Source organism: Glandiceps talaboti, chromosome 7 (genome assembly GCF_964340395.1).
Source record: "Glandiceps talaboti chromosome 7, keGlaTala1.1, whole genome shotgun sequence".
Lineage (NCBI taxonomy): Eukaryota > Metazoa > Hemichordata > Enteropneusta > Spengelidae > Glandiceps > Glandiceps talaboti.
The window spans coordinates 6,686,431-6,712,128 of NC_135555.1; the positions used below are offsets into that span (position 1 = coordinate 6,686,431).

The 25,698-nt window shown below is 35.0% G+C and overlaps 3 protein-coding genes across 3 annotated transcripts in view; 2 read left to right on the plus strand and 1 right to left on the minus strand.

Annotated features, from left to right (window-relative positions):
• LOC144437453 (uncharacterized) overlaps positions 1-796 on the plus strand; it is a 16,106-nt gene extending 15,310 nt beyond the window's left edge. The window contains exon 14 of the mRNA XM_078126396.1: positions 1-796. This exon is cut by the window's left edge and continues 269 nt beyond it. Coding sequence (XP_077982522.1) covers positions 1-222 — 222 coding nt within the window. The 3' untranslated portion in view covers positions 223-796.
• A 960-nt stretch (positions 797-1,756) lies between these two features.
• LOC144437835 (zinc metalloproteinase nas-15-like) lies at positions 1,757-11,009 on the minus strand. Its single transcript, XM_078126864.1, has 13 exons — positions 10,902-11,009; positions 9,472-9,537; positions 9,005-9,041; positions 8,444-8,524; positions 8,038-8,084; positions 7,176-7,254; positions 5,633-5,756; positions 4,799-4,977; positions 4,251-4,463; positions 3,614-3,673; positions 2,898-3,077; positions 2,375-2,578; positions 1,757-1,954 (listed from the first exon to the last, which is right to left on the minus strand). The coding sequence occupies exons 1-13, from the start codon at positions 10,992-10,994 to the stop codon at positions 1,845-1,847; spliced, it is 1,473 nt and encodes a 490-aa protein (XP_077982990.1). The 5' UTR covers positions 10,995-11,009; the 3' UTR covers positions 1,757-1,844.
• A 261-nt stretch (positions 11,010-11,270) lies between these two features.
• On the plus strand, positions 11,271-25,482 carry LOC144437600 (uncharacterized). Its single transcript, XM_078126570.1, has 12 exons — positions 11,271-11,390; positions 13,327-13,385; positions 14,166-14,345; positions 15,057-15,249; positions 15,937-16,127; positions 16,769-16,960; positions 18,165-18,357; positions 18,954-19,150; positions 20,054-20,176; positions 20,985-21,177; positions 22,175-22,983; positions 23,889-25,482. Exons 2-12 carry the CDS (start codon positions 13,362-13,364, stop codon positions 24,138-24,140), a joined length of 2,547 nt encoding a protein of 848 aa, XP_077982696.1. The 5' UTR covers positions 11,271-11,390; positions 13,327-13,361; the 3' UTR covers positions 24,141-25,482.
• The last annotated feature ends 216 nt before the right edge of the window (positions 25,483-25,698 follow it).

The window sequence follows — 25,698 nt, forward strand, 5'->3', positions numbered from 1 at the left end:
TGGCAAAAATTGGTTAGGGCAATGCCGAAGAAAAGACTTTTAAAGGACCAGCGAGTTCAAAATATTCAACGCCAAGAAAATGGTTTTCAATTTAGTAAATTAATCATTCGGTTTGTACGAAGGATATTTAGATATCGTAAGAAAAGACAAGAGGTTCAAATTGATGATAACGATGAAGTGGAACTTCCATTAATGAACGACCGCGACATGCCGGACTGCTGAAGGTTTTAAAACTTTGATACGGAGTATACACATGGCGAAGTCTCGATCTTGGATTGATTTGGTACTAAGAATAGTGGTGATGAACACTATTTCTTTCGAATTCAAAAAATATACAGCACTTTGCAGGTTATTGTTCACTCGCTTTGTTTGATACAACGACATAGAAACCAATAAGAAACCGCATATCCTACACTTTAAGATAGCAAGGTTGAATGAAGACAGTTTCCTGTGACATTTTGTCTGAATGAAATGAACTAACATGCCACCATTCAGACATCAAAAAATTGGCGCCCATGTGTTTGCGTAATGTAGTGGTAAGTTAAAAAGTTTACTTTATTCAGACTAAATGTAGCAAGAAATCGCAATCTAGCCATCTGAAAGTATAGAATGTGCAGTTTCGTATTGCGAGGTTGTATCAAACAGAGCCAGTGAACAATAACCTGCAAAGTGCGGCAATATCCCTAACGTCAAAACAACTTCCTTGAATCGATGTTGTAATTTTATATACATATATCAATGTCTCAAGATCGCTCGAAGCTTGGAACTCTGAGTAACGACTTATTACATCCTTATTCTTTTGAATTAAATCTACATCAATGAATATGAACACGCATTAGTCACAACTGGTTGTCACGGTTTGACAAGACGGCAGTCTTAGAAAGATGTGAAAGCTTTAATTTTGTCGAGTATATGTTGTAGCCAACAATATTACTCTATTTGGTTTTAAATGATGAAACATTAAATGTTATTTTGGTGTTATATTTTATTCAGATTTCTCCGTATAGAGAAATAAAACATACATTCCACAGTACTACGTGTGTTGTCTATCTTCATGACAAAATCATTATCCAGGGACAGAGAATCTCAAAGAGGAGTCAGAGACAGAGACAGAGACAGAGACAGAGACAGAGACAGAAACAGATATGAGTGTCGAATCAGACCTTACGATAACTGTGTACCAGTTCAAAAGATGTGTTACGTCCTAAGACAAACATAATGTATGTGTGTCTCGCGCTGTCTGTCATTCATCTGTCTCTGTCTCTGTCTCGCTCTCTGGCTGTCGTTTATCTGTATATTTCTCAGTCTAGGCATAGACCCCATATGGTCTAGGCTCTCCCGCCATCCACCTGCTCCCTCCCTGTCTGTCTGTCTGTCTGTCTGTCTGTCTGTCTGTCTGTCTGTCTGTCTGTCTCTGTCTCTCTCTGCCTCTGTGTGTGTGTGTGTGTGTGTCTCTCTCTCTCTCGCTCTCTCTCTCTCTCTCTCTCTCTCTCTCTCTCTCTCTCTCTCTCTCTCTCTCTCTCTCTCTCTCTCTCTCTCTCTCTCTCTCTCTCTCTCTCTCTCTCTCTCTCTCTCTCTCTCTGGATCATTCTAGTGTTATTCGGAATTATCACGCCAACATTTGATAGGTTTGTCAAAGAAACGATTGATATGAAAATGAACTCCCAGAGAACATTATTTTTATATATCACAATTCGTTTCTTCTTCAAATTAATGCAAATAAAATCACAAAATTCGGTACTCAATCTCAGTTTATTATCATGATATTTAAGTTATCGATTCCATCAATTGCTGAAATGGCAAAATTACCTAGTGTTTTCAAATCGAATCCTCTCTTATTTATTTTAACACTGGCCACAACTTTTCTTACAGTTTACATGCATGTAGGCAGGGTTTTTCCAGCATTCCCCTATATTGCTCCAGTATTCACAGTATGTATTGTCATCGAGGCAGTCTGCAATAAACGATACAAGTTAATCGATGGTACAATAAGACAAAGTCCTAGCCTTTCTATGAACAGGCTCTCGGAGTATAAACACGGTCTTACAAATGAATAATTTCCAATATATTCATTTCCTTAAATAAAATTTTGACAATGTTTGAGACACAAATCGAATGTTCGTAGGATTGATGATTAGACATACATACATTGTTTAGTTAAGAGCTTGATCAGGTTGTGTGATAAAGCTTAATGCAAAGCTGAGAATAAACATGTTGTTACATTTTTTCTCCCTCGACACTATTGTATGGCTCATTTATACCCATGATGTTGATGATAGTTATGGGCAAATTATATTTTGCCTCGTCTCATACATATTTGATATGGTATAACAAATCAAGATAAAAAAAGGGGATAACACAGTGTGATACTCACCAACGACGTAAGGACCAGGGTTCGAGCTACTGTAATCGATGCAACCAGAACACGAGCAGTGTGCCTGGGTATTGCCGCACCAAGTGTACGGCGAACAACAGGGATAAATGCCATCTGGGTTGCACTCCGAAGGACTGCCGTCAGAGAGGGGATACTCTCCACCGCAGTGGTAATCATCTCTCCATTTTACACTCGGGGTATTGTCTGTTGATAGATGTTTACATATGATATGATTATGTAACTCGAAGAAAATGTGTGGCCACATATCATTACTATGTTTAAAGACACGTGACGTTCATTCGATGAACATATGTGTAAGTTGTCTTAAGAATATAATTATGTACATGGCGCGTAAAATAAGTTATTTTATACCAAACTCACCAGTCAAAAATACAAGAGAGGTTCCATAACAAACAGAACAGCTCTCGAAAATAGTCAGGTTTAAAAAAAGCTGAAATGTACTTACAGGAATATGTTGTAAGTTTAACATTTCTTGGTATAATTAATCTACATATCACCATACCTCTATAGTCTGTACAATCAGCGCATGAGCAATGATCAGATGTTACTCCACACCATGCAGCGGGAGAACAACATGGATATGGCCCATCAGGGTCACATTCTGAAGGACTCCCATCACGTAGACGATAATATGGTCCACAACGTAAATCATCTCGCCATCTCTTGGAATCAGTAACGATTTCTAAAAGAATATGATTTAAGAATTTCAGCGATTTGTGTTTTATTTTATATTTCAGATTTATTCATTCTGGGGAGCAATAAAAATTGTTCCTGTCATACCTTCACTTGTATACTCCGTGGCTGTGGTTGGAGTTAACACATCCACAACGATACGTTTAATGTTTTGCTTTGTAAGCAGTAATATGCTACTACTACTATTAGTATTAGTATTACAATTGTATGTATGTATGTATGTATGTATGTATGTATGTATGTATGTATGTATGTATGTATGTATGTATGTAATTGTATGTATGTATGTATGTATGTATGTATGTATGTATGTATGTATGTATGTATGTATGTATGTATGTATGTATGTATGTAATATATGTGCATGCGCACACACGTATGCATGATGATGATGATGATGATGCATGCGCGCGCGCGTGTGTGTGTATTCTTATGCATATTTGTGGTGTATATATGTGCATGTGTCAGGTTTGTCTGCCTTTTTATTTGATTTCTGTACTAAATTGATACATTTGCATACTATACCTTCAGTAGTAGGCTCAATGGTGGTTATCTCAGGCAGGGGTGTAGGAGTCTGTAAGTCGTCTGTAGTTGAAAATACAGATCTCAATGAATTTATTTTCTGTCTGAAACTACATATATGATTGTGTCAATTGAGAGTGTGTGATTATTGTTTGATTGTAATAAATAGTTGATTAGGAGACATTGAATTGACCAACAACGTGAGATCGATTAAAATGACAATACTGTCATGACATCCCATCATTCCTATTCAGATCTAAGCATGTATAATACTGTCAATGTCAAAGTTGTCAGTAAAGTTCACATTCACAATTATTGAGAGAGAGAGAGAGAGAGAGAGAGAGAGAGAGAGAGAGAGAGAGAGAGAGAGAGAGAGAGAGAGAGAGAGAGAGAGAGAGAGAGAGAGAGAGAGAGAGAGAGAGAGAGAGAGAGAGGGAGAGGGAGAGGGAGAGAGAGAGAGAGAGAGAGAGAGAGAGAGAGAGAGAGAGAGAGAGAGAGAGAGCACGCTCATTTACCGTTTCTCACATTCGATATTCGCTGACATAAAAAGAATATAAAACACTGTTTTCAAGACCCTTTCTTAGATAAATAGTCGTTACCATTAAAGAAAACAGTCAGATATCTGAACAGCAATAATTACCACATTTGTACAGTTTGTTGATTTTGTACAGATCCGTTTTGCTGAAAAAGTTTCTTTGTCCAATCTTAGCATCGACCTGCTTTGGAACGATAGTGTCTTTACCATTGCTGGAGAAAGCCTTGCGAGGGTAGTGCATTATGGACGCGTAGTCATAGGGCGCCCCCAAGTCGTCGATTTTATCATGGCCATACTTTTCGAAATTGTACTCCATCACTGTAAATAAATATTAACAATATTTAAGGAAGTGGTGATGGAGGAGGTTAGGGGAGGAATAGGGAAGAGTTTCATATTGGGAGGAGGAGAAGAAAGTCTAATGAAAATTAGAAGCAAGGGGAGTATAACAATATACGTCAGATGAAAATGCTTCCCCAGCATGCCAGCATGACATTATCTTTATTCATTCATAGACCTTGGTGGAGGGTCTGTGATTCATTGTAACACACTTTCAGGTGTAGAATATCAACGACCATAAAATATGGCGTCGTTAATTATTTCAATTCAGAGTATTTACTCTTTTCTTCATAAGAATTAAAGAAGCAAACACTTACTTGGAAATATATTCTCCCGCATAATATCTATGTAATTGTCTCTATCCGTCCGACTTTGTTCGTGGTAGAAGCCAAGTGCGTGCATGAACTCATGCATGATGGTCCCAAGATGCTCTGTGCAGCTTTCGCCTAAAGATATTTCTTGCCTGCCCCCATCCCGACCTACGCTAGACCAACATCTGAAAAATTTCAATTCAGAGTGGGTGGAAATAATTATATTAATTTGGGAAAATTTACAAGGGTGCTGGAACAAAGAATCGTTAAAATATTATCAGAAAACAAAGAACTTAAAAATAAGTAGATGTCCTTTTTTCTGCGTGATATTCTCTTTCGTATATTCCAGCTACCAATTACCATATATTACCGATTGTGGTTACAACAATGAAGGTGTGCATTCGCAATACGTTAAAACAAAACCCTTCCATAGATGCCATGATTTTTCCTTTATATACATTTTTTTGTGAATCTCGCAAGTCGGGTTATTTGGAGAATCATGCACCTAAGCTGTTGTGGTTATCGATATCTTCAAACTTTAGAGTTTCTTTTATTTTGGCACAAACAAGCAAACAATAGACAAACAAACAAACAAACAAACAAACAAGTACACATACATACATACACACAAACAAACAAACAAACAAACAAACAAACACAAACACAAACACAAACACAAACACAAACACAAACACAAACACAAACACAAACACAAACACAAACACAAACACAAACACAAAAAGAAAAACAAACGCAAACGCAAAAACAAACACAAGAGAACGCGAACAAATGAATAAACTGATATATTCACATGTATGTGAAGTACTAAAATATACCTACCCTTGTAAAGGTGCAATTTCCAAATAATCAATCTCCTTAGTGCGTGATACAAAGTCAATACAAGTCAATTCCTCGTAATGTTCCATAACAGCAATGATACTGTTTTTAGCGTCTGGATGATTATCTGAACGTAACAACCAAAAACATTGTTTCCTTGGTTACTGGTTAGTAAAGATATGGATGTAAATACATTTGACTTTGCACAATCATATTGGTTACAAGCTATACCGACACGTATAAAAGTAACCATAGACAAGAATTGGAATCATTCAGTAAGAAAGAGTAAGTACTAGTTCATGCAGATACTAATTAACCCCTTAAAGAGGCCATATGGATAAGGTTTGGGTATTTATTTTGGATTTTTAATTAACAAACCAATTTTATCATAGTTTCCTAATTGTTAAATCAATGTGAAACAACATAGACCAAGTCTATGTTTGTCATTCAATACATTGAGAAATGTGGAAAAAGCTTATTTCACACATTAATTAATATTTTGCTATTTATTTAGCTACAAATATTCAAGGGCTTGGTACATGTAGTAGTTTAACATTAATTTTTCAAGTTTGCCTTGAATCTATTATAAAATTGTTGTATGAATTAAAAATCCAAAATAGATACCCGGCCCCAATCGTCATCCATATGGCCACTTTAATGACTTGGTATCTGTAACTCTATGTAATTAGACCCTATATATAGAGTATCAGGCTTTAATGACTTGGTTTCTGTAATTCTGTGTAGTTACACCAGAAATACAGGGTGTCAGGCTGCAATGATTTGGTTTCTGTAACTCTACGGTAGGATCGGGCTTTAACCTCTGTGTAGTTACACCCTAAATATAGGGTGTCAGGACACATCTTCAAAATGATCGTATAATGCCGGACATCGCTATGTTTTAGAATTGTCATTTTAATTACTTACTCTAGATAGAGTTGAAATAAAGACTACATAATGCTTTGGTAAATCATTAAAACTGTAATGGAATTGTCAATTAATATCATATAATGCTACAATTTGTAATTGTTAGACAAAATATGTATTTTATCGTAACTGGTTTCAAAACAGTTATCTTAATACGTAATAATCAAAGTCAGCTTAGTATAGAGATGGGACGAAAATGACCTGCTAACGAATATATATAATATATTTTCAATACTCAGTTACCGTGGATTAAATTTTCACCGGCAAGAGATGGTATTATGTGCCTTGACTTAAAATTAGCTTTCAAAAAATGCAGCTTATTCATAAAGAATAGTATGTGAAACCTTCACAGCAGACATATACCTCAAGATAATTGCAAGAAATCAGCTAACTTGTTTTATGGGTAAATATTTTTGATCTTTCAATTATTACATCATTACTTTCTAATCTAACAGGGCGAGGAATTTGCTGTTTTGGGTTTTTACTGCATCACATCTGAAAATACACGTCGTACACACACAACTACAGTAATCATTGCGGTGTACGATAAGTGTCCCTTGTTCCGAATCTCTTAAGAATAAGTAAAAGATATTAATATTATTTTCCAAAATGTTTTCCCTACCATAGTAGCTATGGAATGTATACGGTATAATGCCCCCTGACCAGAGTTTATCAACATCTCGGATCGCATTGTGCTGTACCTGAAAAACAGAAGTCATCAAACAGTTAACTAAGCCGTCGTCATAGTAGCATGGGTTTTTGTTTCACTCAGGACACGGCAACACAACTATTGGATTCATAACGTTTTCGTTTACTAAGACACTGTCAATTTGCAGTGTCAAAAAGGTCATTCAGATCTTACTTCTTGATTCAAGTACTCATCTGAGTACTAAGATTGTATATATATCTCAGCACCGTCGCGTACATCCTCAATTCTCTCGCAGAAAAATACCAGAAGAGCAATATTGGCATATATATAGACGACGGTTTAGCAAAAAGATAAATGGGAACCAAGCAGAGTATATATATATATAACTCGGTGAGTATCAATCTACTAAGACAGTGCTCTATACCGCAGTGGCAGAGCGCAATAGTTTAAAAAAAATAAATATTTTTATTATTTATATATATATATATATATATATATATATATATATATATATATATATATATATATATATATATATATATATATATATATATATATATATATATTATATATATATATATATATATATATATATATAATATATATATAATATGATATAATATAATATAATTTATATACGTGTAGGCAGACTCACAGACTGGATGAAGATCAGTATATTAAAGTAACAAAATGGGGTGAAATGTGAGATCTAAATGTAAATATTTGTTATAGAATTTCGACACATAATTCATACTTAAATAGCATACCTAACCTGGCGATAAATAATGTCATTATTCTACTTATAATCACTGTTAATTATTTTATAATCACTTACTCCTCGTAGTCCAATGTAGATGTCTCCTTCTAATAGCATGGTTCCGCCTGAAATGGTATGTTCATTATAAGGAGATCGTTTTACACCAACGTCCAATTTGTTAGGAAATTAACACTTCCTAAATTATCAATATTCCATATTCTGATTATGTACATGGATAATTACTTACATTATCAAAACTTTTTTTTTAAATCACATTTTTAAATGAGTCATTCAAATTATGAATTGATATATCATGGAAAATGTCTGTGATTATAAAATTCATGTAGGCGTTTACACTTATCTAGGTCAAGTTGTTAATACGATTATAATAGTGTTAGTTTCTCCAAATGTGATCAAGAACATGTCACACAGTTATATAAAAAACAAGCGAACGAGAGGTCTGTGAAATATGTTATAATTATACCCCGTTTGTCTGAGTTGACGATATTCGTGTTTTCTTGTAGGATATATTCCATAGCGTCGTGTTCATCATCACCAAAGTTATCTGAAAAAATGAATTTATCCATGTAGCTAACAGTACAGTAAATCCAATCAAAATGAGCTTTGGGTCCGCACCCTAAATTCAGTGTGCTACGCGATCAAGATTTCAACCAGAAATGGATAAAATCAACCTATAATCAACGTGTACAATGATATCTAATTATTGGTATTTTATCAATTTTCAGTGACTCTGAATATATTGTTTGTCTGATTGAAAAAAAATAATACTTTCAGCTACAGCAAGAGTAGTTTCATTAAGAGACATTTTTTATGGCGTACTCATGGTCAGTTCTCCATAAAGGTAATTGTATAGCAAGCTTACTCTCTGACATGATGACGTTATACGTACAGTCATTTATTTTGCGCAATCATTTTCTCCACTAAATAACGTGCAATTCTACTTTCCTTATTAAAAAAATCAATCAACTCTGTATATTAGAAAGTGTGACTTGCATGAAGAGATGACGTCGAGGTACGTACTCACCCCTCGCGTTGATGGCGCGTGGTGTGGATCGCTTTCTCTGTAGGAACAGAAAAATATCACTATATATATATATTGCTAATTTTAAAATTAGCTGTTAAAATTGGGAATGTAGGCAATAATACCTACGAGGAAGATCCATGAATTAGCCATAATGGTTGAAACATGGAACTTTCTGAACAGTAGCTGGAAAGAAATTGCTGAGTAAAGTAGGCGGTTGTTTTTGCAGCATTATCTACATCCCTGTATCAGACAAGAAACTTAATTCAGAACACGGAAAAAGTATGGCAGTGGGTTAATAATGTTAGCGATAGTATCCGGTTTAAAATAGTAACGTACTAGATGACTCCTCCCTTGATAAATGCACAAAACATAAATATTATCATGTTGTTCCTATATCATACGTGCTTCGTCAGTGTGCAATATTTAACAGAAAATGTATAGCTAATTCAAGTTGTATGTGTACTTACTAGTATTTCGGGTAAATGCGCGAATTCCCCTTCATCATTAGCTCCATTGGCCTTATTTCCTTCCATCTAGAATGGATTTTGAAAAGTATGATAATATCGATTGTAAAATAATAATACAATTTAACGATTTTTATTCTTTAAAGCCAGAGATTTCACAATATTAAGCTTGGTCTTAAAGGAATTGAACGAACAGAGTTCGATTTCAAATTTGTGTAGATTTAAGTTTCATCATATGTATACCTAAGACAATTTTATTTTATGTTTATAAATATTTTTTTTTTAGAAATTGCTTCGATCCTAAGAGAAGACTATCGAATACTTCTGTGATAGTTTGATGACGTGTAAGAAGTACGTGCAATGAATCGAAGACAATTTGCAAGGCACGAAAATTTAAGTTAAGCCTACACGGAAATTGAATGAATGGTCACCATTTTACCTTTTTGAGTAAAAAATGAAATCTACAAGGAATTTCAAAATAAAGTATTTCTCATCCTTATTTTCATCTTTTTGAATTTGAAAAAAAAAAGTTGTTTAGGGTCCGGGTGGCTCAAACTAAGGTTGTTCGGTTTATCGGCAATACATATTTATTTTTATTTGAATTAACTTATAATGTGATGCATCTCAAACTTTGCAAAAATATCATGATGTCTTGAGCTCAGATTGGTGATGACATCCCAGCCTGGGAAACACTCGATGCGATCAAATTTGCTCAGTAAAAATTCAAGAAAATTGTGTACCTGAACTTGTGAAAGACTATACAAACTTCATTTGATATATGTATGATAGAGAAACTCTTGTTACTCCAAATACTTTTACCTAAAGTTTATATTATCAATTTGAAGACTCAATGATATCTGCAGTGGCAATTTCATGAACTTTGTGCATAGAGGCCGGCACTAGCTACGATAACACCGTATACATTTTGTATATTTTAACAAGTTGAACAACTTCAAAGTTACATTAAAGAAAAGAAATAATCAAAACATGTGCAACAAGTTATAACTTCAGACTGTGCCTTGTTGTAAATTAATGACACCATGCAATCATGAACGAATTTCGTTTGCCGGGGGAGTATACGCTGTATATGATGCAGAAATACTTTATTTTGAATCGCGTATCCACTTCAAGTTTTTTCTTTATGTTGGACATTTTACAAATATAGCCATACACTCCGTCTAACTTTTGAAAGAAAATGTAATGTCTAAGAAAAAACTCTTTAGACCAATTGAATGACTGCAGGTAACCGCAAGGTGAATAAAAAACCTGTAGAATCATGGAAACGAAACTATAAGCTTACCAGTCTCTCTTAAAGAGATAAAATAATGATGCCCATGCACAAACAATGTTGTCTATAGTTTTCAAACATTCAACATAAATTAAATAAGTTATATGCGATAAAATGAAACCCAATGTTTTTCATGGATACTTACAGGTAAAGTTTCAATCGGGACAACAAATAAACATACTGAAGCTGTAATGAAAGTCAAAATCACAGTCGAAATGTTTGCGGTGGCAGAAACCATCTTCTCCGGCCAAGTGATACTCCAACTGTGATGTAAGCATTGTCTACGGTACAAACCTCAATTTTTGCCAATTATCAGTCATCATCTCAACATCATATGTATATAATTGGTCACCCAGGAAATTGAAAAAATAAAAAGTTACTTAATTAGATACAGACGATGCAATGATTAATTTGTATATGTGGCCATCCCTTTTACGAAATAGAATCTCCCGGTGCCTGAAAATTAAATTTCCCATAATGCCTCCACGCGCGGAAGCTCCGCCATTGTTTCATCCATGCTGTAAGCTTTGCTTTGCTTGTCAAGATCTCGGTGTAACAAAGCCTACCACTGCAAAGCAAACGGCTTCAAAATTTACGTCAACGAGTGTCACCACACCCTTAGATTTCAACAAAGGTAAGGTCGTGACAGATAGTAAAACAGGGCCTTCTTTCCTTACATAATTCGATTTGAACTCAAAACTGGAACGTAGCTCGTACTGTGTAAAACATGGCGTTTACGTCGAAGATTGTCATCTTGCGAAAACGCACTTCCTATTCTGAAATAAGTGTTTACGTTCCAATATTTCGAAAAGAGAAAGACGTATTATGTTTTTTTTTTTATTATTAAACAATTCTTTCATAACAAGTCGCATATATTTTTCAAAAGTGGTATTTTATTTTCCGTTTAAATCCCTAACATTTCCGAGTTATAAATCAAAGTATGGCATAATTTTGTACGTTTTCACGTCGCAAACGTTTGAGTATTTGGCCTACATACTTGTCACCTGACTACCCGCACCTGATTATGATCGACAACAACTAAATCTTCAAAAATTTCAAACTGTTTGTTTTATTTTCAAGAAGTGTATAAGTGAAATAAACTATGTGTTAGGCTTCTATTTTCATCACAAAGGCACAGTATGACGTGTTGTACACATTATGTATGTAAACAAGTAAGTGTGTATGGAACCATAGACACTGTTTATTGATGGAATCTGTGTGCCTGCTAAAGATACAAAATTATAATGCAATGGTATAAACAAACTATGTTGTCTTGTGGCTTACCACAGTAGGGGTCATGAGGGGAACATCTGATTTTGTAGTCCTGCTTACAGACCGAGTATATAGCTCATGAGTCACGACTCTATTCTGGGACATAAATGAGACTGTAAGAATCAAGTCCCAACTTACTCTGTCTACAACCAGGACTACTAATTTGGGTGTCAATGGCACAGGAAATTAGCTAAAAGGACACACTTTGGAACATAGTCATTCTGTAATAATGAAACAATTATATATATATATATGGAAATATTACTGAAATCGTGGATCTCTTGCCAGTGTCTACATGTGTGCTGAATTGAGAGCTGTCAGCCTATGTATGGGAATGACGTGTGCCAAATGAACTCTTAACATTGACAAGTTTTATATGCATATGGCATTTCCTCACAGTATACCCAGTAGATAGTAAACAAATAGTTGTATCAGTCATGTCAGTGGGTGTTGTGACACCCATGTCAACAAGGTGGGTCAGTCAATCAAATGAGTGGGCGGTGGTGGGATACAGATGACAGACTCAAATAATAATTGATTAATGGCTATTTACAAATATATACAGAATTTAACAAACAGCAACCTGTATGTCACACTTGTCTTCATTTGCCATTTGGTTTTTGCTACCAACAAATGGAATTAGTAAGTTTAATGATTAACAATCCCTGTTAATCCTGAAACACATTCATCAGGTTGGAATTATAAGTTCATGTACCTGATCGAGGGTTATTATTACTTTGGAGTAGCATTTCACCCGTTCAGGTCGACAGGTTTTGTCACACTGTCAATTTGCAGGCTTTACTGCTATGCGGTGGTGATGACATCACTTGTAAGTGATTGGAACCCTTGGTCATCATGATGCTAGAACTTATTATCACAGTCCCTAGATATTTTTTGCCCATTTTTGTATAAACCTTGATTTTGGGTAAATTTAACTGTAGACAATCCCTCTATTGTGTATGGCAGGATTACCTCAGATAAACGAAACAAGCCAAAACTGTAATCTTAGTTGACCCATGCCTACATGATGTAGTTGACACTGTAAACAAAAACACTTCATGTTAACCATTTTATGATTTTATATCAATTTGTTATTCTTCAGTAACATAGAGAACCTCTGGTACTGAGATGCGACACTCAAATTATGGGTATGGAAATCTGCGCAACTTTTGCCTGACACCCCCCCCCCCCCCCCCAACACACACACCCACACTCTTACACAAGACTTGGCCAGAAAGCACTACATGTTTGTTGAGGTTACGTGTGTAGTAATTTTATGAATGTCTGTTTTTCACTAGGTATTGTGAATTATCCTTGGTGAAAGTTGAACATTATGGGGAAGAAGAGTAACAGTTTGGTAAGTGGAAATGTATACATACATGTACAATATCACTTAAGAATTGCTGTCTGAATGGGCTAGCATCTAAAAAGTATCAACTACATGTAGCTCAGTGTTAACACCAGCCTGGCACTAACACCTCACCAGCATGTGTTGGCAACTAGAAGGTGAATGCTAGCACCAGCCTGATGTTAACACCTGCCTGGCACCAACAACCTCACCAGTGCATGTTGGCAACTAGAAGGTGAGTGCTAGCACCAGCCTGATGTTAACGCCAGGCTGGCACTAACACCTCACCAGTTCATGTTGGCAACTAGACAGTTAATGGTGAACCCAGCCTGATTTTAACACCAGGCTGACATTGGGCTACCAAAACAGAACAGGATATTTTTAGCTACACTGTTATTGTCAAATATATGAACAGTCTTAGAAGTTAACTTATTGATCCTTTGTTATAGCTTTTGTTAAGCAGTACATGTATTAATGCTTTAACGTTTTTGATAATTACTATGCAAATATGAAACCTACATGTACCTGAGCTCCCAACATGTATTATTGGGGTATGCACCAAAATTATGGTGTAAGGTATAGAAAATTGTCCAGATTACAACACCCCCCCTGATTTTATGAAGGGTGATAAGTTGGTAAAATCTGATCGAGTTCCCCAAAGACCCCACCTCCCTTTAATAATTGGGTTTCAAACCGTAGAAAAACACAAACTCTGGTTCACTGTCTGTTATATTGCACTTGGGATAAAGTCTGAGAATTATTTTTTTGTGTGTGTTTTTTCTTTCACAGAATGTTGTGAAATGTTTCAATGTGACCGAAATAGAACAACGAAAGAGGACATTTCATTTAAAGTACTCAAGTGTAAATGATCGCTACATCAGAGTGTCTAACGGAAAAGAAGTGATTCAGGGCTGGGAAAATGGAGTTTATATGGAGGAAAATATACAAAGGAATAAAACAGAAAGTGAGGTAAGAAGGTTTGTGAAGGATTTCTACAATGAGTATAAATTTTGCAGAAGGGATACACACACACGTGTATACATATTCAGAAATTCAAATTGATATACAAATCATGTAGTGCTTTAGCCCAGAGATTTGGCTATCTAGCTCAACATACAGGTGAATAGCATTGTTCAGCCAGATAGCCAAGTGATGTCTGACAGTCAAAGGGCTAGTAGTGGGTTTTTGAATTGTTATTCTACATTTATGATTGATATTCACGACTAGGTTGATTAGTATGGTTATAAAAGACTCCATTCAGTCAGCTTAAAATTGTAATTGCTTTGAAGGTTTGATATGTCAGTTTGAGGGGTACCTTTTTTCAGTGAATCACCATTCTATGAGTTTAAAATTGTAATTGCTTGGAAGTTTGGCGTTCCTGAGGGGGACCTTTATTTCAGTATGGGCTAGATAAATTGCTGCTATCACTAATTCACTCTGAAATTATTTGAATTTCATGTCATAATTAGGACAATGTCAAGGATATCACTGACAGGGTTTTTTGAACTTTTGATAGCTTGTTGATTTATTTACATTGACACCATTGGTTAACTTCATGAAAACTGAGTGCCTAGGTAATCTGAACATCGCAAATCTCTGATCATATTTGCCCTTCTCATAAAAATTAACTTACTTGTTTTATGCTGATTTGATTGTTTATTACATTGTTCGTTGTTGTAGGCATATCTGTCAAGAAACTGTAATACCAGTGCCGAGGAAAGTGCCTCTATATCATGGAAGTTTGATTTTGGTAAATACAAAATGGATCTAGGTGCATTGAAGACCCTCAGTTCAACATACCGTGAAAATGCTTCAGTCACTTGGAAGATACATGATGGAGCTAACACAAACAGATACATTATACCAAGTGGAGGTATGGAATACTTCCTATTTGGGTTTACTCTCTCGCTGCATATATTTTTAAGTGAACGTCAGACTCGGGAGTGCTATAGATATGAGAAAGTGTGTACTCAGTGTGTGTGTGTGTGTGTGTGTGTGTTTGTGTGTGGGTGAACATCTTCAGAAGAGAACCAGTTGTCACAAAATATTGTACATGTGGATGTCTTGTCAGTGAAAGAAATATGCAAGGCAAGGTAAAGTGGTCAGATCGGTGATATGCAAATTCGAGTACAGAACTTGAGAAGATTTGAGATGATGATTTGTTTGTTGCCACAGGCCAATGTGACTTAGTGATTTTGTTACAGGTGGTATTTAGATAAAATCTACCAGAGTTAACTGGTGTTTTAACAGGGTTCTTACCCAAATTATTTATTTCTCCTGACCTGTTATAATGATTTTCTAACCCTATCAACACATTATCGTAAAAGTCATTAACTGTTGGTATCAAACTAGCATGAACAATGACTCTCCACTGTATGCTTTACATTCACAACGGTGAATGGTACAATGTACACTTCATTACAAGTACAATTCCTGGAGATGTTAAACATTTTCTGACAGTGTTTGCTTTTTTGCGGGAATGAATGATTGTGAAGAGGTCAGTGTTAGTGTTTTTTGACTGTCGATAATTCTTCTTCTTTCTTCTGTTTGTTGTGTACAGATGAGAAACCTATCAATTTACACAAACTGACTGGTGCATCATCATTGGTGTTATCAGCATTTCTGAGAGGAGGTGAAGGCAAAGAAGCATGGCGTGAAACAAGAGTTTTCTACCAGACCAGGGAGTTACTGAAGGAGTTTCCATTGGAAATCTGGGTGAGATTAAGGCCTGGGGATGACATTGAGAAGTGGGTAAGTAACTTTATCATGTTATCAATGACTCAATAAAAAGAAATTTTATAGAAAAAAATAATAAATTGTAAAATGTTAATCCTACTTGACCTATGTTGAAAGCACATCATCTGAAGCCCATATTATTTAAAAACTGTGGAATCCATAATTTCTGATCAGAACTTATATTAGTTTTTTCATGGGAGCCATTTTTTCGAAAAAAAAATCTTTCCCTGTGTATTACAGGCTGTCGACATTACATGAATAGTAATAATGACCTTATTAATGTTGCAGTAGGATTGTTAAACTTTTGTGATCTGCGTGGTATGGTTTGTAGCCCAGATAGTGTAAAGACCTGACAGTTCAAGTGTAAAGATTGACTAATTACACAGTTACAATGAAACGTCTCACTGGCTTAATTGACACATACAGATGTACATATGTACGTAATTGAAGGTGAAAACTTTGATAATGTATCCAGAAACAGAAGGGTGTTAGCATGAAAATGAATTCATGCCAATATGTTATTTTTACCAAATCCTCAAAATTACATTCAGCCATAATAAGATAATCTATAGTATTTAATGTTGAACAATGAAATGTGTTCAATACTGTGGACTAATATTAAATTTCCCTTTTTGTTTGTTCTTGTTTTTTAAAAGGAAAAGCCCAAGGGTAAGTCATTTACCTTGACCAAGAAAGAGAGGGATAAAAAAGAATTTCACCTGAAATATTCATCAGCCAGTGATAAATACATACGAGACAGTAACAACGGTGAAGTGATTGACAGCTGGGCTAGTGGAATCTATGCAGAAGAAGATGTGTTCAGAAAAGTAGAAAAGGATTGGAAAAAGGTAACATCAATAGTTAATCACAATTGCAATGTTATCGCAATAAGGATACTTGTACCAAGCAGGCGTTGTAATTTCTGATAACTTTCTTGATATAATTAAAATCACACTGCAGATTGTTTCATTTTATGACCAAAAAAACTCAAACACCCCAGCCCTCAAAGGTACATGTGAGAGGCTTGTTTCCTGATAACTACAGAACTTGTTACAGATCTGTCATTTCCTCTTGTGAAACAATTCATGGGAGAATATAGACTTCAAAACAGCCGAGGATAGATACAGGAGCACAGGCTGTAATGTTATCTTCTTGGTGGTTACATTTGTTTCATAATGTTCCTTCCTGCAGTGCACTGACAAAACCAAGGTCAATCCACAACATTCCAATTATCAGAAAGACAAACGATTCTAAAAAATGCACACTGGGAGTGCTGTTCAAAAGCCTTTGTTCGACCTGAAGATATTACTTGTAATTGAGTACTGTTTTATATTTTGATAATGATATTTGCCGAGATTTTCTGTATAAAATTTGATATGCAATAAATGACTACAAACATGACTGTAAATATTTACAGCCACTTGTGTACTCATCTACTGTAGAGAAGTGTACAGATAAGCACAAATTGTATCATTTGGCTCCAGTGTTAATTGTCTTTACAAGTTCATGTACATGTAGGTTCATGGTTGTACTTGTCAAAATTTGATGACATTCTTGGCCAGTTTAATTGCATTGATCAATGCCAGTTTAATTGCATTGATCCACTTCTGTTGGTGTAAATTTAAGCTCATGAAGTTCTTTATACACATTTATTCATTATTTGTAGCCAGTCAGAAATTTCTTTACACATAAGGACAGAAAATACTAATGACTTAAGGGATTTGTAGTGACAAGGCCTCATATGTTATGAGTGTTTTCTTGGCTGAACAGTGAAAAAAATATTAGCAAATAAGCTTTAATTGTGCAGCATTATTGATAGAAGAGTAAAGGTTTTCAAAGTGAAGAATATATAATATCCTATTATATTATATTATCATCATAATAATATATAATAAAGTATCATGGAATAATATATACATGTAAAATACTATAATGTAACATAATGTAATGTAATAAAATGTAATGTAATATAATATAATGTAATATAATATAATGTAATATATAATAGGGATTTCATATTTTCATATTTGTATGCAATTATTGTTATTGTAGGCATACTTGTCAAGGAAAGATGGCCAGACTCCAGATGACACTGCGTTCATAGCATGGAAGTTTGACTTCGGGGGCTATCTTCTAGAGTCAGGTAGTCTGAGAGCATGGAGTACAATACATCATAAAAATGCCAGTGTGCTGTGGAAGTTACAGGATAGCATGAATCCACACAGATATATTATACCAAGTGGAGGTGAGATACAATAATGATTGGGCTTAATTTGTGTTTTGCTAGATACAAGGTCGGGCAGATTATAATGATTAGCAACATGAAAAAGGTAGCATAGAGTCCAGTCATTTTGCTTTTGCTTTTCCCGAACTACACCTGACATTTTGCTATAATATATATTCAAATAGTTCAACTTTTTTGGTCGGCCGAATTGTATCTGTGCTAGTCAATGATTGCGTAAATATGTATTGCTTGATGTCTGTATGTAAACAATTGTTATATGGTGTCGACTTGATTGCTTGTTTGTACACATTTAAAACTTGTGGATGTTGATAGAGTTTGATCTGCATGTATGTAAATACAGCAACAGTAATTTAAATGATTATGAGGGCAAAATGAAAACAAAAAATTAAGGTATACATTGTTCCACACACAACCACTTGGGCTTGGAGTGATATCTGTTAAATGTAAAGTTTGTGAAATAAAAACAAATCCGGAGAGAATGTGTATGTGTGGGTGGGTGCGTGCATGCGTGTGTGGATATAGATATATAGATATATATATAGATATATATATGTAAAAAACTGGCACCTGACAGTTTTATTTCTCTATTTGTACAGCCAAAGAAACCATCAGCTTGGAGGAATTCAAGGGGTCTTCCTCACTTGTATTATCAGCATTTTTATGTGGTGGCGATGGAAAGGAGGGTGTTGCATGGCAACACACACAACTTTTCAGACAAGACTTTGAGCAGAAAGATGAGTTCCCATTTGAGATAAAGCTAAAATTTGATCCAGCTGTAACAATATTTGACAAGGTTAGTGTATTGAGATGGATTATTACTTGATTGGTTCCATGGCAACAAGAAACAGACACAAAATGTATTGTCAGTTTCTGATGATGATTAATTAGTCTGCAAAATGAAGACACTGTTAGCAGTATTACTTGCAACAAAACTGCTTCCCTATGGGAATAAATATTGGCCTGTGTTGTTAATGTCTTTAATTCAAGATTGATATATGAAATATAATATTAATACTCTAAAGTTAGTGATGATCACTCATAGATTTTATCATAATATATTAATATTCTGACTCTGTCGTATGCCAGTTGTGATAAATATTACCCTCTCAACATTTTGTCACCAAGTACCGACAGATGTTTCAGTCATTCACCCATAACAGGCAGTACCTGGAGGCTGGGGTGGGGATGTATTATAAATAAGTGTCCATTATGATAGTTTTAATTGAGTTTATTTTGTATATATGTTTCCCAGTTTTTTTATAGGCAGATGTTATGTTTTGAGAGGTAATATATTTGGCCAAATAAATATCATATTTGTTGTCAAAAGTCATACATTATATATACACTTGTAGGTACCCTGTCCTGTTGCTTTTAGCTGTTTAATCATATAAACTGTACCTTTCAGAGTCACACCACAAAGCCCAAAACATGGAATACCTATTTATATACGTACATACATGTAGTCTGTAATGTAAGCCATATCGGGGCACCCTCTGCAACAGCCTGTATGTACATTAATACAAGAAATGGCTGTATATATCAACTACTACTGGAATACATCTACGTCACCATTTGTAATTTTTCTGTTGCTGATTTCGCTATTTAGTCAAATAGAAGTAAAGTATTTCGGAGGGGGGGGGGTCTGTGTCTTCTACGAAGACTTGTAATTTCTCTCTTGCTTATTTCCTTTACACAGGTTGAGGAAATGAGTATTGCTGCTATGAACAATGACATGGAATACCTGCAAGAAGTGTTAGACTGTGTACAGAAAGAGTATGGTATATCAGAACTAAGTATTATACACACCAACAGTCAAGGGGTTAGTTTAACATGTTATCTAATAATTGCTCTTTTTGAAGAAGCTTGCCCAAGCTATTCAAAGAAGATCAGTGAGCCTGTTCACAAGGTTTCATGTTGAGATAGACACCATAAAGATAACACACAAATATCACTCACACAGTGTCAACTCTTTATTTAACTAATGATATAAACAGTAACAGCATGCACACTACAATAGACATGAGGTGTAATTTCTTGAAGTTCAAACAAAATCCATGGTCAGCAACCAACTGAACTGTTTCCTTCATGCAGTTGCTGTTTATATCATTAACTAAATAAAGAATCCACACTGTGTTTGTGTTGTTTGTTTGTTATCTTTTTGTGTCAATCTCAACATGAAATCTTGTGATCAGGTTATTGATAGTTAGTTAAACACCTTGGACAAGCTTCTGCGAAAAGAACTGTGTTGACAGGTCGAATGTTGTTCCATATGCCCATGCCTCAATCAATGAGGCCATTACTGTCTAAATAAAACATGTTTACTCAGGCCAAAATGTTTTCATTCAAACTTGGTACAGTAAGAGATATTAGAGAGGACATATATATGACACTTTGTGAGACAATTGTCAAATGGAACTAATGGCATCCATATGTTTCATTGCAATCTATCATTTATGTCATTGTGCTATAGCTACAATACCTTGAGATTTGCTTGACCTCAAAGAGGCTGTAAATTCATTAACATATACAATTTATTTTCATTTAGTGTTTTGATTTGATGTTTAACCAATTAATTTAACTATACATGTATAAACTATTACTGATTGACTTACACTTCTGTTCATCAGGACACACCATTGCATGTAGCCTTCAAGTTTGATTCTGTAGATGCTGCTGTGTGCTTAATGGACACTTTTCCAGCTTTACTGAACATGACAAACAGAGAAGACAAACTTCCCATGAACTATGCCAGCTCAAAAATGAAGTCTGCAATAGAAGCAAGAAGGAAAGAAGATATGGTAGTCAACTCACATGCTGCTGGTGAGTAGATGTAGTCGAGTTTCATAAAGCTTTATAATATAGAATTGCTAATTAAGTCTAATTTTGTGGCTCATTATCTAATTTAGTGATCGTAATATGTGTGCTTTAGTTTATCTTCTGTATGATACCCATAAGTGTAGAGGTTGATAGAACATGCAGTGTACTTCCCAGGATATATTGCAAAGATTGTTGCTAGTTTGCATATTAATTTACATATAAATAGGATAATTTGCATATTTGTTTGCATAGTAATCAGTATAATTATAATATGCATGTAACATTCATACACAGCTGACAAGTACAAACACATGGATACTGGCACCAGCTATTTCTCTTCATGTGAAACTATTATTGTAATGTTATCATTCAAAGATTACTAAAGCTCAAGGATAGAAGGCTGTCTAGCATGAAGGCCTGGGTGGCGAGGATGGTGATAGCACCTTGCTTACTTTATAGTGTGAAGAACACTGACAAGTAGTCAGTATGATCAAAGGATGATCTTGTTAAAACCCCATGCAGGTCTTCGAAAGTAAAGTGTTTGTGTGCCTTCATGAATCACTCACTATTGTGACTTTTTCAGTGACTTCTGTCGTAAATTGTTGATAACAGACATGCATATTTGTGAACAGTTTATCTCATTTTGAACATGATTCCTTACACACATTATATACAGTGTGTGTATGTAGATAATTGTGGAAGACACAGAAACAGATTGAAATTCAATGCAAATTTGACCAGGTTTCCCCGTTTCTGTTACCAAGGTTCCCAAATTTTACTAAAAACACTATGTACATATTTGCATAACCACTTGCTTACTGCCATGATAGTGTGTTTTGTAATTTGACCTTCTCGATCTCAGAACTAACAATATTGGTGCCAGTTATGTATCAGTAGTAATACAATACAACAATTCCTTGAATTTTTACTCGTTTTGCACCACAAACAGGCTTTTTAATGTTAATTGTTATTTATTTCTTATTTCTCTGTCTTTATAAAGAACCAGTCAATGATCGACAAGAAGATAAATCTGTGGTTACAAAGGCTGCTGTTGAAAAATCATCAGCTGAAGTGAAAAAGTCATCTGTTGTTAGACAACATCCCAAACAAATAAACGATAGCAAATTGGATTCTGAAAAACAAAAACAAAAACTAAAGCCAGGCAAACCTAAAGTACATACAGAACAAATTGAACATCAGAAAGCAGAAAAAGCCAAGGAAAAACTTAAGACAGTCAAACTCCATATGAAAAAGGATAAAGGAGATGGGAGTACAAAATCTAAGGAGAAGCTTGAAAAGGTTAAGGCTAGTACTGAAAAAAGGAAATTTGAAAATACAGAAGGGAAAGGAGGAGCTAGTCAAACTGGAGTGTCAAAAGTAGAAAGGACAAAGGAACAGAAAACTGAGGTGAGAAAGAAAGTAAAGTTGAGTGTGAAAGTTGAGAAACTTGTTGTAAAAAGCAAGTACATAGAAGTGCCAAAGACTGCAGTAGACCATTCAAAACAGAAAGGCAGAGAGAGTCTTGAAAAACCTAATAAGAGAGATACAGAAGATGGAGTGTCACAGAAAGACAAGGGAAAGAGATTGAAATTTGAGCAAAAAACAAGACCTAAAAAAGAAAACATATCTGGAACGGTTTCGGGTTCAGATAAAGAATGTACGAACACAATTGTTGCTGGAAAAGGCAACAAACCTAATGATGAGCAACCGTCAAATAGTGTGAAGGATGTGAAACCTAAAAAATGGAGAAAGAGGAAGATTGTGGATGATGATGAACTAGACGAGGCAGAACTCAAAAAGATGAGAGAGGTTAGTTGCAAATTGGATGCAATTGTACGTAATGTATATCTGGTGATGTTATGATGGTCATATAGAATAGTACATTGCAAGGAATATCTAGGATCCTATACCTGATTAAATAGTGATGGATGTTATGTAGTTATGGGTAGTGTTTTCTGACATGGTGATTACACTTGAATACGTGTTTCACATGTATCTACTTACAGGGGTATAGATGAAATATGATCAAAAATATTTGTGTATAACCTTTCTTTGATGCATCCAGTAATTTCAGAGATAGCAGTGAACCCTCAAGAAGAAAGTCATGGTGCCTTCAAAAGATTTGAGGAAGTTGCTCACTGTGGACATATGAAATTTACTTTATTGAAATTAATGAATTGGTCTTGTAACATTGGAAGTGTCAATGTTCTTGCCAAGTTTTTTTTTAAAAACGATATAGAAAGTTGGAAATATATCTGGTAAATGTCGCCTATTTGATGTTTTACCATAATATTATTCGTGGGCAACAATTGTAGATTTCAGTTAGTTTAAAAGTTAGTGTATTCAATTGTCTTTTGTCCTATGAATTCTATATCTTTGAAATACGTGTATGCAGTCTGTAACGGTTGTGGTTACCAAGACATGTTACTGTAATGTCATAAAGAGCAATACATGTAAAATGGCATATGGCGATTTGGTACGAATTTTGCCTTTATAGATTGATAAGCCAAACATCTGTCAGTCTGCAAACATAATGGTTTCTAGTCTATTTGTGAGGCTCTTGTTGATTATTTTATTACCTTGAAAGTGTAGTAAAGAAAAATGAACATTTTGGGGAAATATAAAGACAGTTTTTGTTACCCTTTTTCTGTCACATTTCTTCCGTGTAGTATATATATAATTATAATCTTGTCCGTTGTCATTTTCACCTGCAGGAAAGAATCTTCAAAAGTGGTGATATGGTAGCTGTGAATGGAGAAGACTTGGATGACGATACATACTGGGTTGGAAGGATTCGCAGAATTGAAGGTGATGTGGTCCACATCCATTGGTACGACAAAGACTTTAAAGGGAGATATAAACCACAGTTTCTAAAGGCCAATAATAAAGCTTACTTGGACACAATCACTCTGGACAGTATTATGGAGAAGATCAGATTAGTGAAAGGAAAAGTTGCACTTACATGAAAACAAGCTGTGTTGTAGGACGCATGTACATGTACACCTCAATCGTAAAACTTATATATCTAAATCACTGGATTTAAGAACTAGACATTATGTACAAGATTGGCATGCCTCAGAAACAAGTACAATTTCATAGTGACAGTGTCCACTAATTGGCAATATACCAGATGTTAGTGAAAAACACAATGTGCGACTTGTATATATTTATGACAGTACCCTGTATTATTGAAAAAAGTCCATTCAAGCTTTTTCTTTGCGATGTTAGTGGGTTTTTTTAGGAAACAAAGTGAATTAAGTTATTAACCAGTTCCCATAAAAAGGCAACCAAGTTGGTAAGTAGGATTTTTTGTGTGAGAAAAGTAGGTATTGCATATCGTCTGTCCTTTTCATTTTACAACTGACTTTAGCTTTCATAGGACAAACTATCTTCAAGTTGATATTTTTAATTTTTTTGAATCACATAAAATGCAATTCTTGACTCAAACATGCTTGAAATGAGCCACACCACAAAATACTATTTATACAAATGGTTATGCAACCACGTCGCAAAGTAAAGATCAACCACATGTTCATAGAGGTATACAAGGTGATCAGGTTCATACCGTTCACCAGAGGGTGTGTGTTTGAAAGGTAGTTAACAAGTTCTACAGAATGCCTTAAAATGAACCGAGAAATTTGGTAAAACTGCATTATCTAAACTGCTTGATGTATAAGTTTAAAGGTACCCATAGTTACAAGGTTAGGCAGCGCTAACCTTCTTATTGCCCTTATTAAACCACTTTGTGTAATTACGATACCACAGTAACAGAGATGAATACTAACAGGATCAAAATCTTAACCATGTATGTTTGAGGTTGTTGTCATTTTATACTCCTGGTGTGGCCCACTTTCTAACTCGTATCAATGTGAATATCAAGTCTTACATAACAAGTTGTTGTGGTGTTCTTTCAAAATTATATCCCAGGGTCTCCTGTGCCTAGAGGGAGTGCTGGCTGGTCGTGTATGTCTTTAGCATTGTGGGGGCTCATGCACTCCTGGAAAGTTCTTGAATTGAATATGGACTTTCAAACCCCTGCTTGAAAATCTCACTGAAACTTAAACTTACTGCTTGATCTTCTTGAAAATAACATATTATGAAATAAGCAGTTGTGTGACAGAAGTAGCTTTGCCTGATGAGTACAGTTATGTTTTTTGTTTCAACAAGTCCAACGTTGGATGTCAACTGCATGTACGAAATACTCTTAAGGAAAATAAGTTTTAAATTGCCCGTAAAAGTATTGGTAACAGTCTCAAAAAGCCACCTTCAAATGTAAGCGACTTAATTTTTTTACTTCATTATTAAACCTGGGCATTAAAATTCAGTGAGTTTATAATCTTTTCACTCAATTGAAAATTCTCTCATAAAACCATGAGTAAACTGTTCTAGTAACATTAAATGTTGATGCTTACCTTCTGTGACACTACAGTTGTTATTTGGCATTGTTAGAAGAGTAAATTGCATAATAGGAATTTCCTTGACATTATTTGACATATATAACAAATTACATCATTTGATCATTTA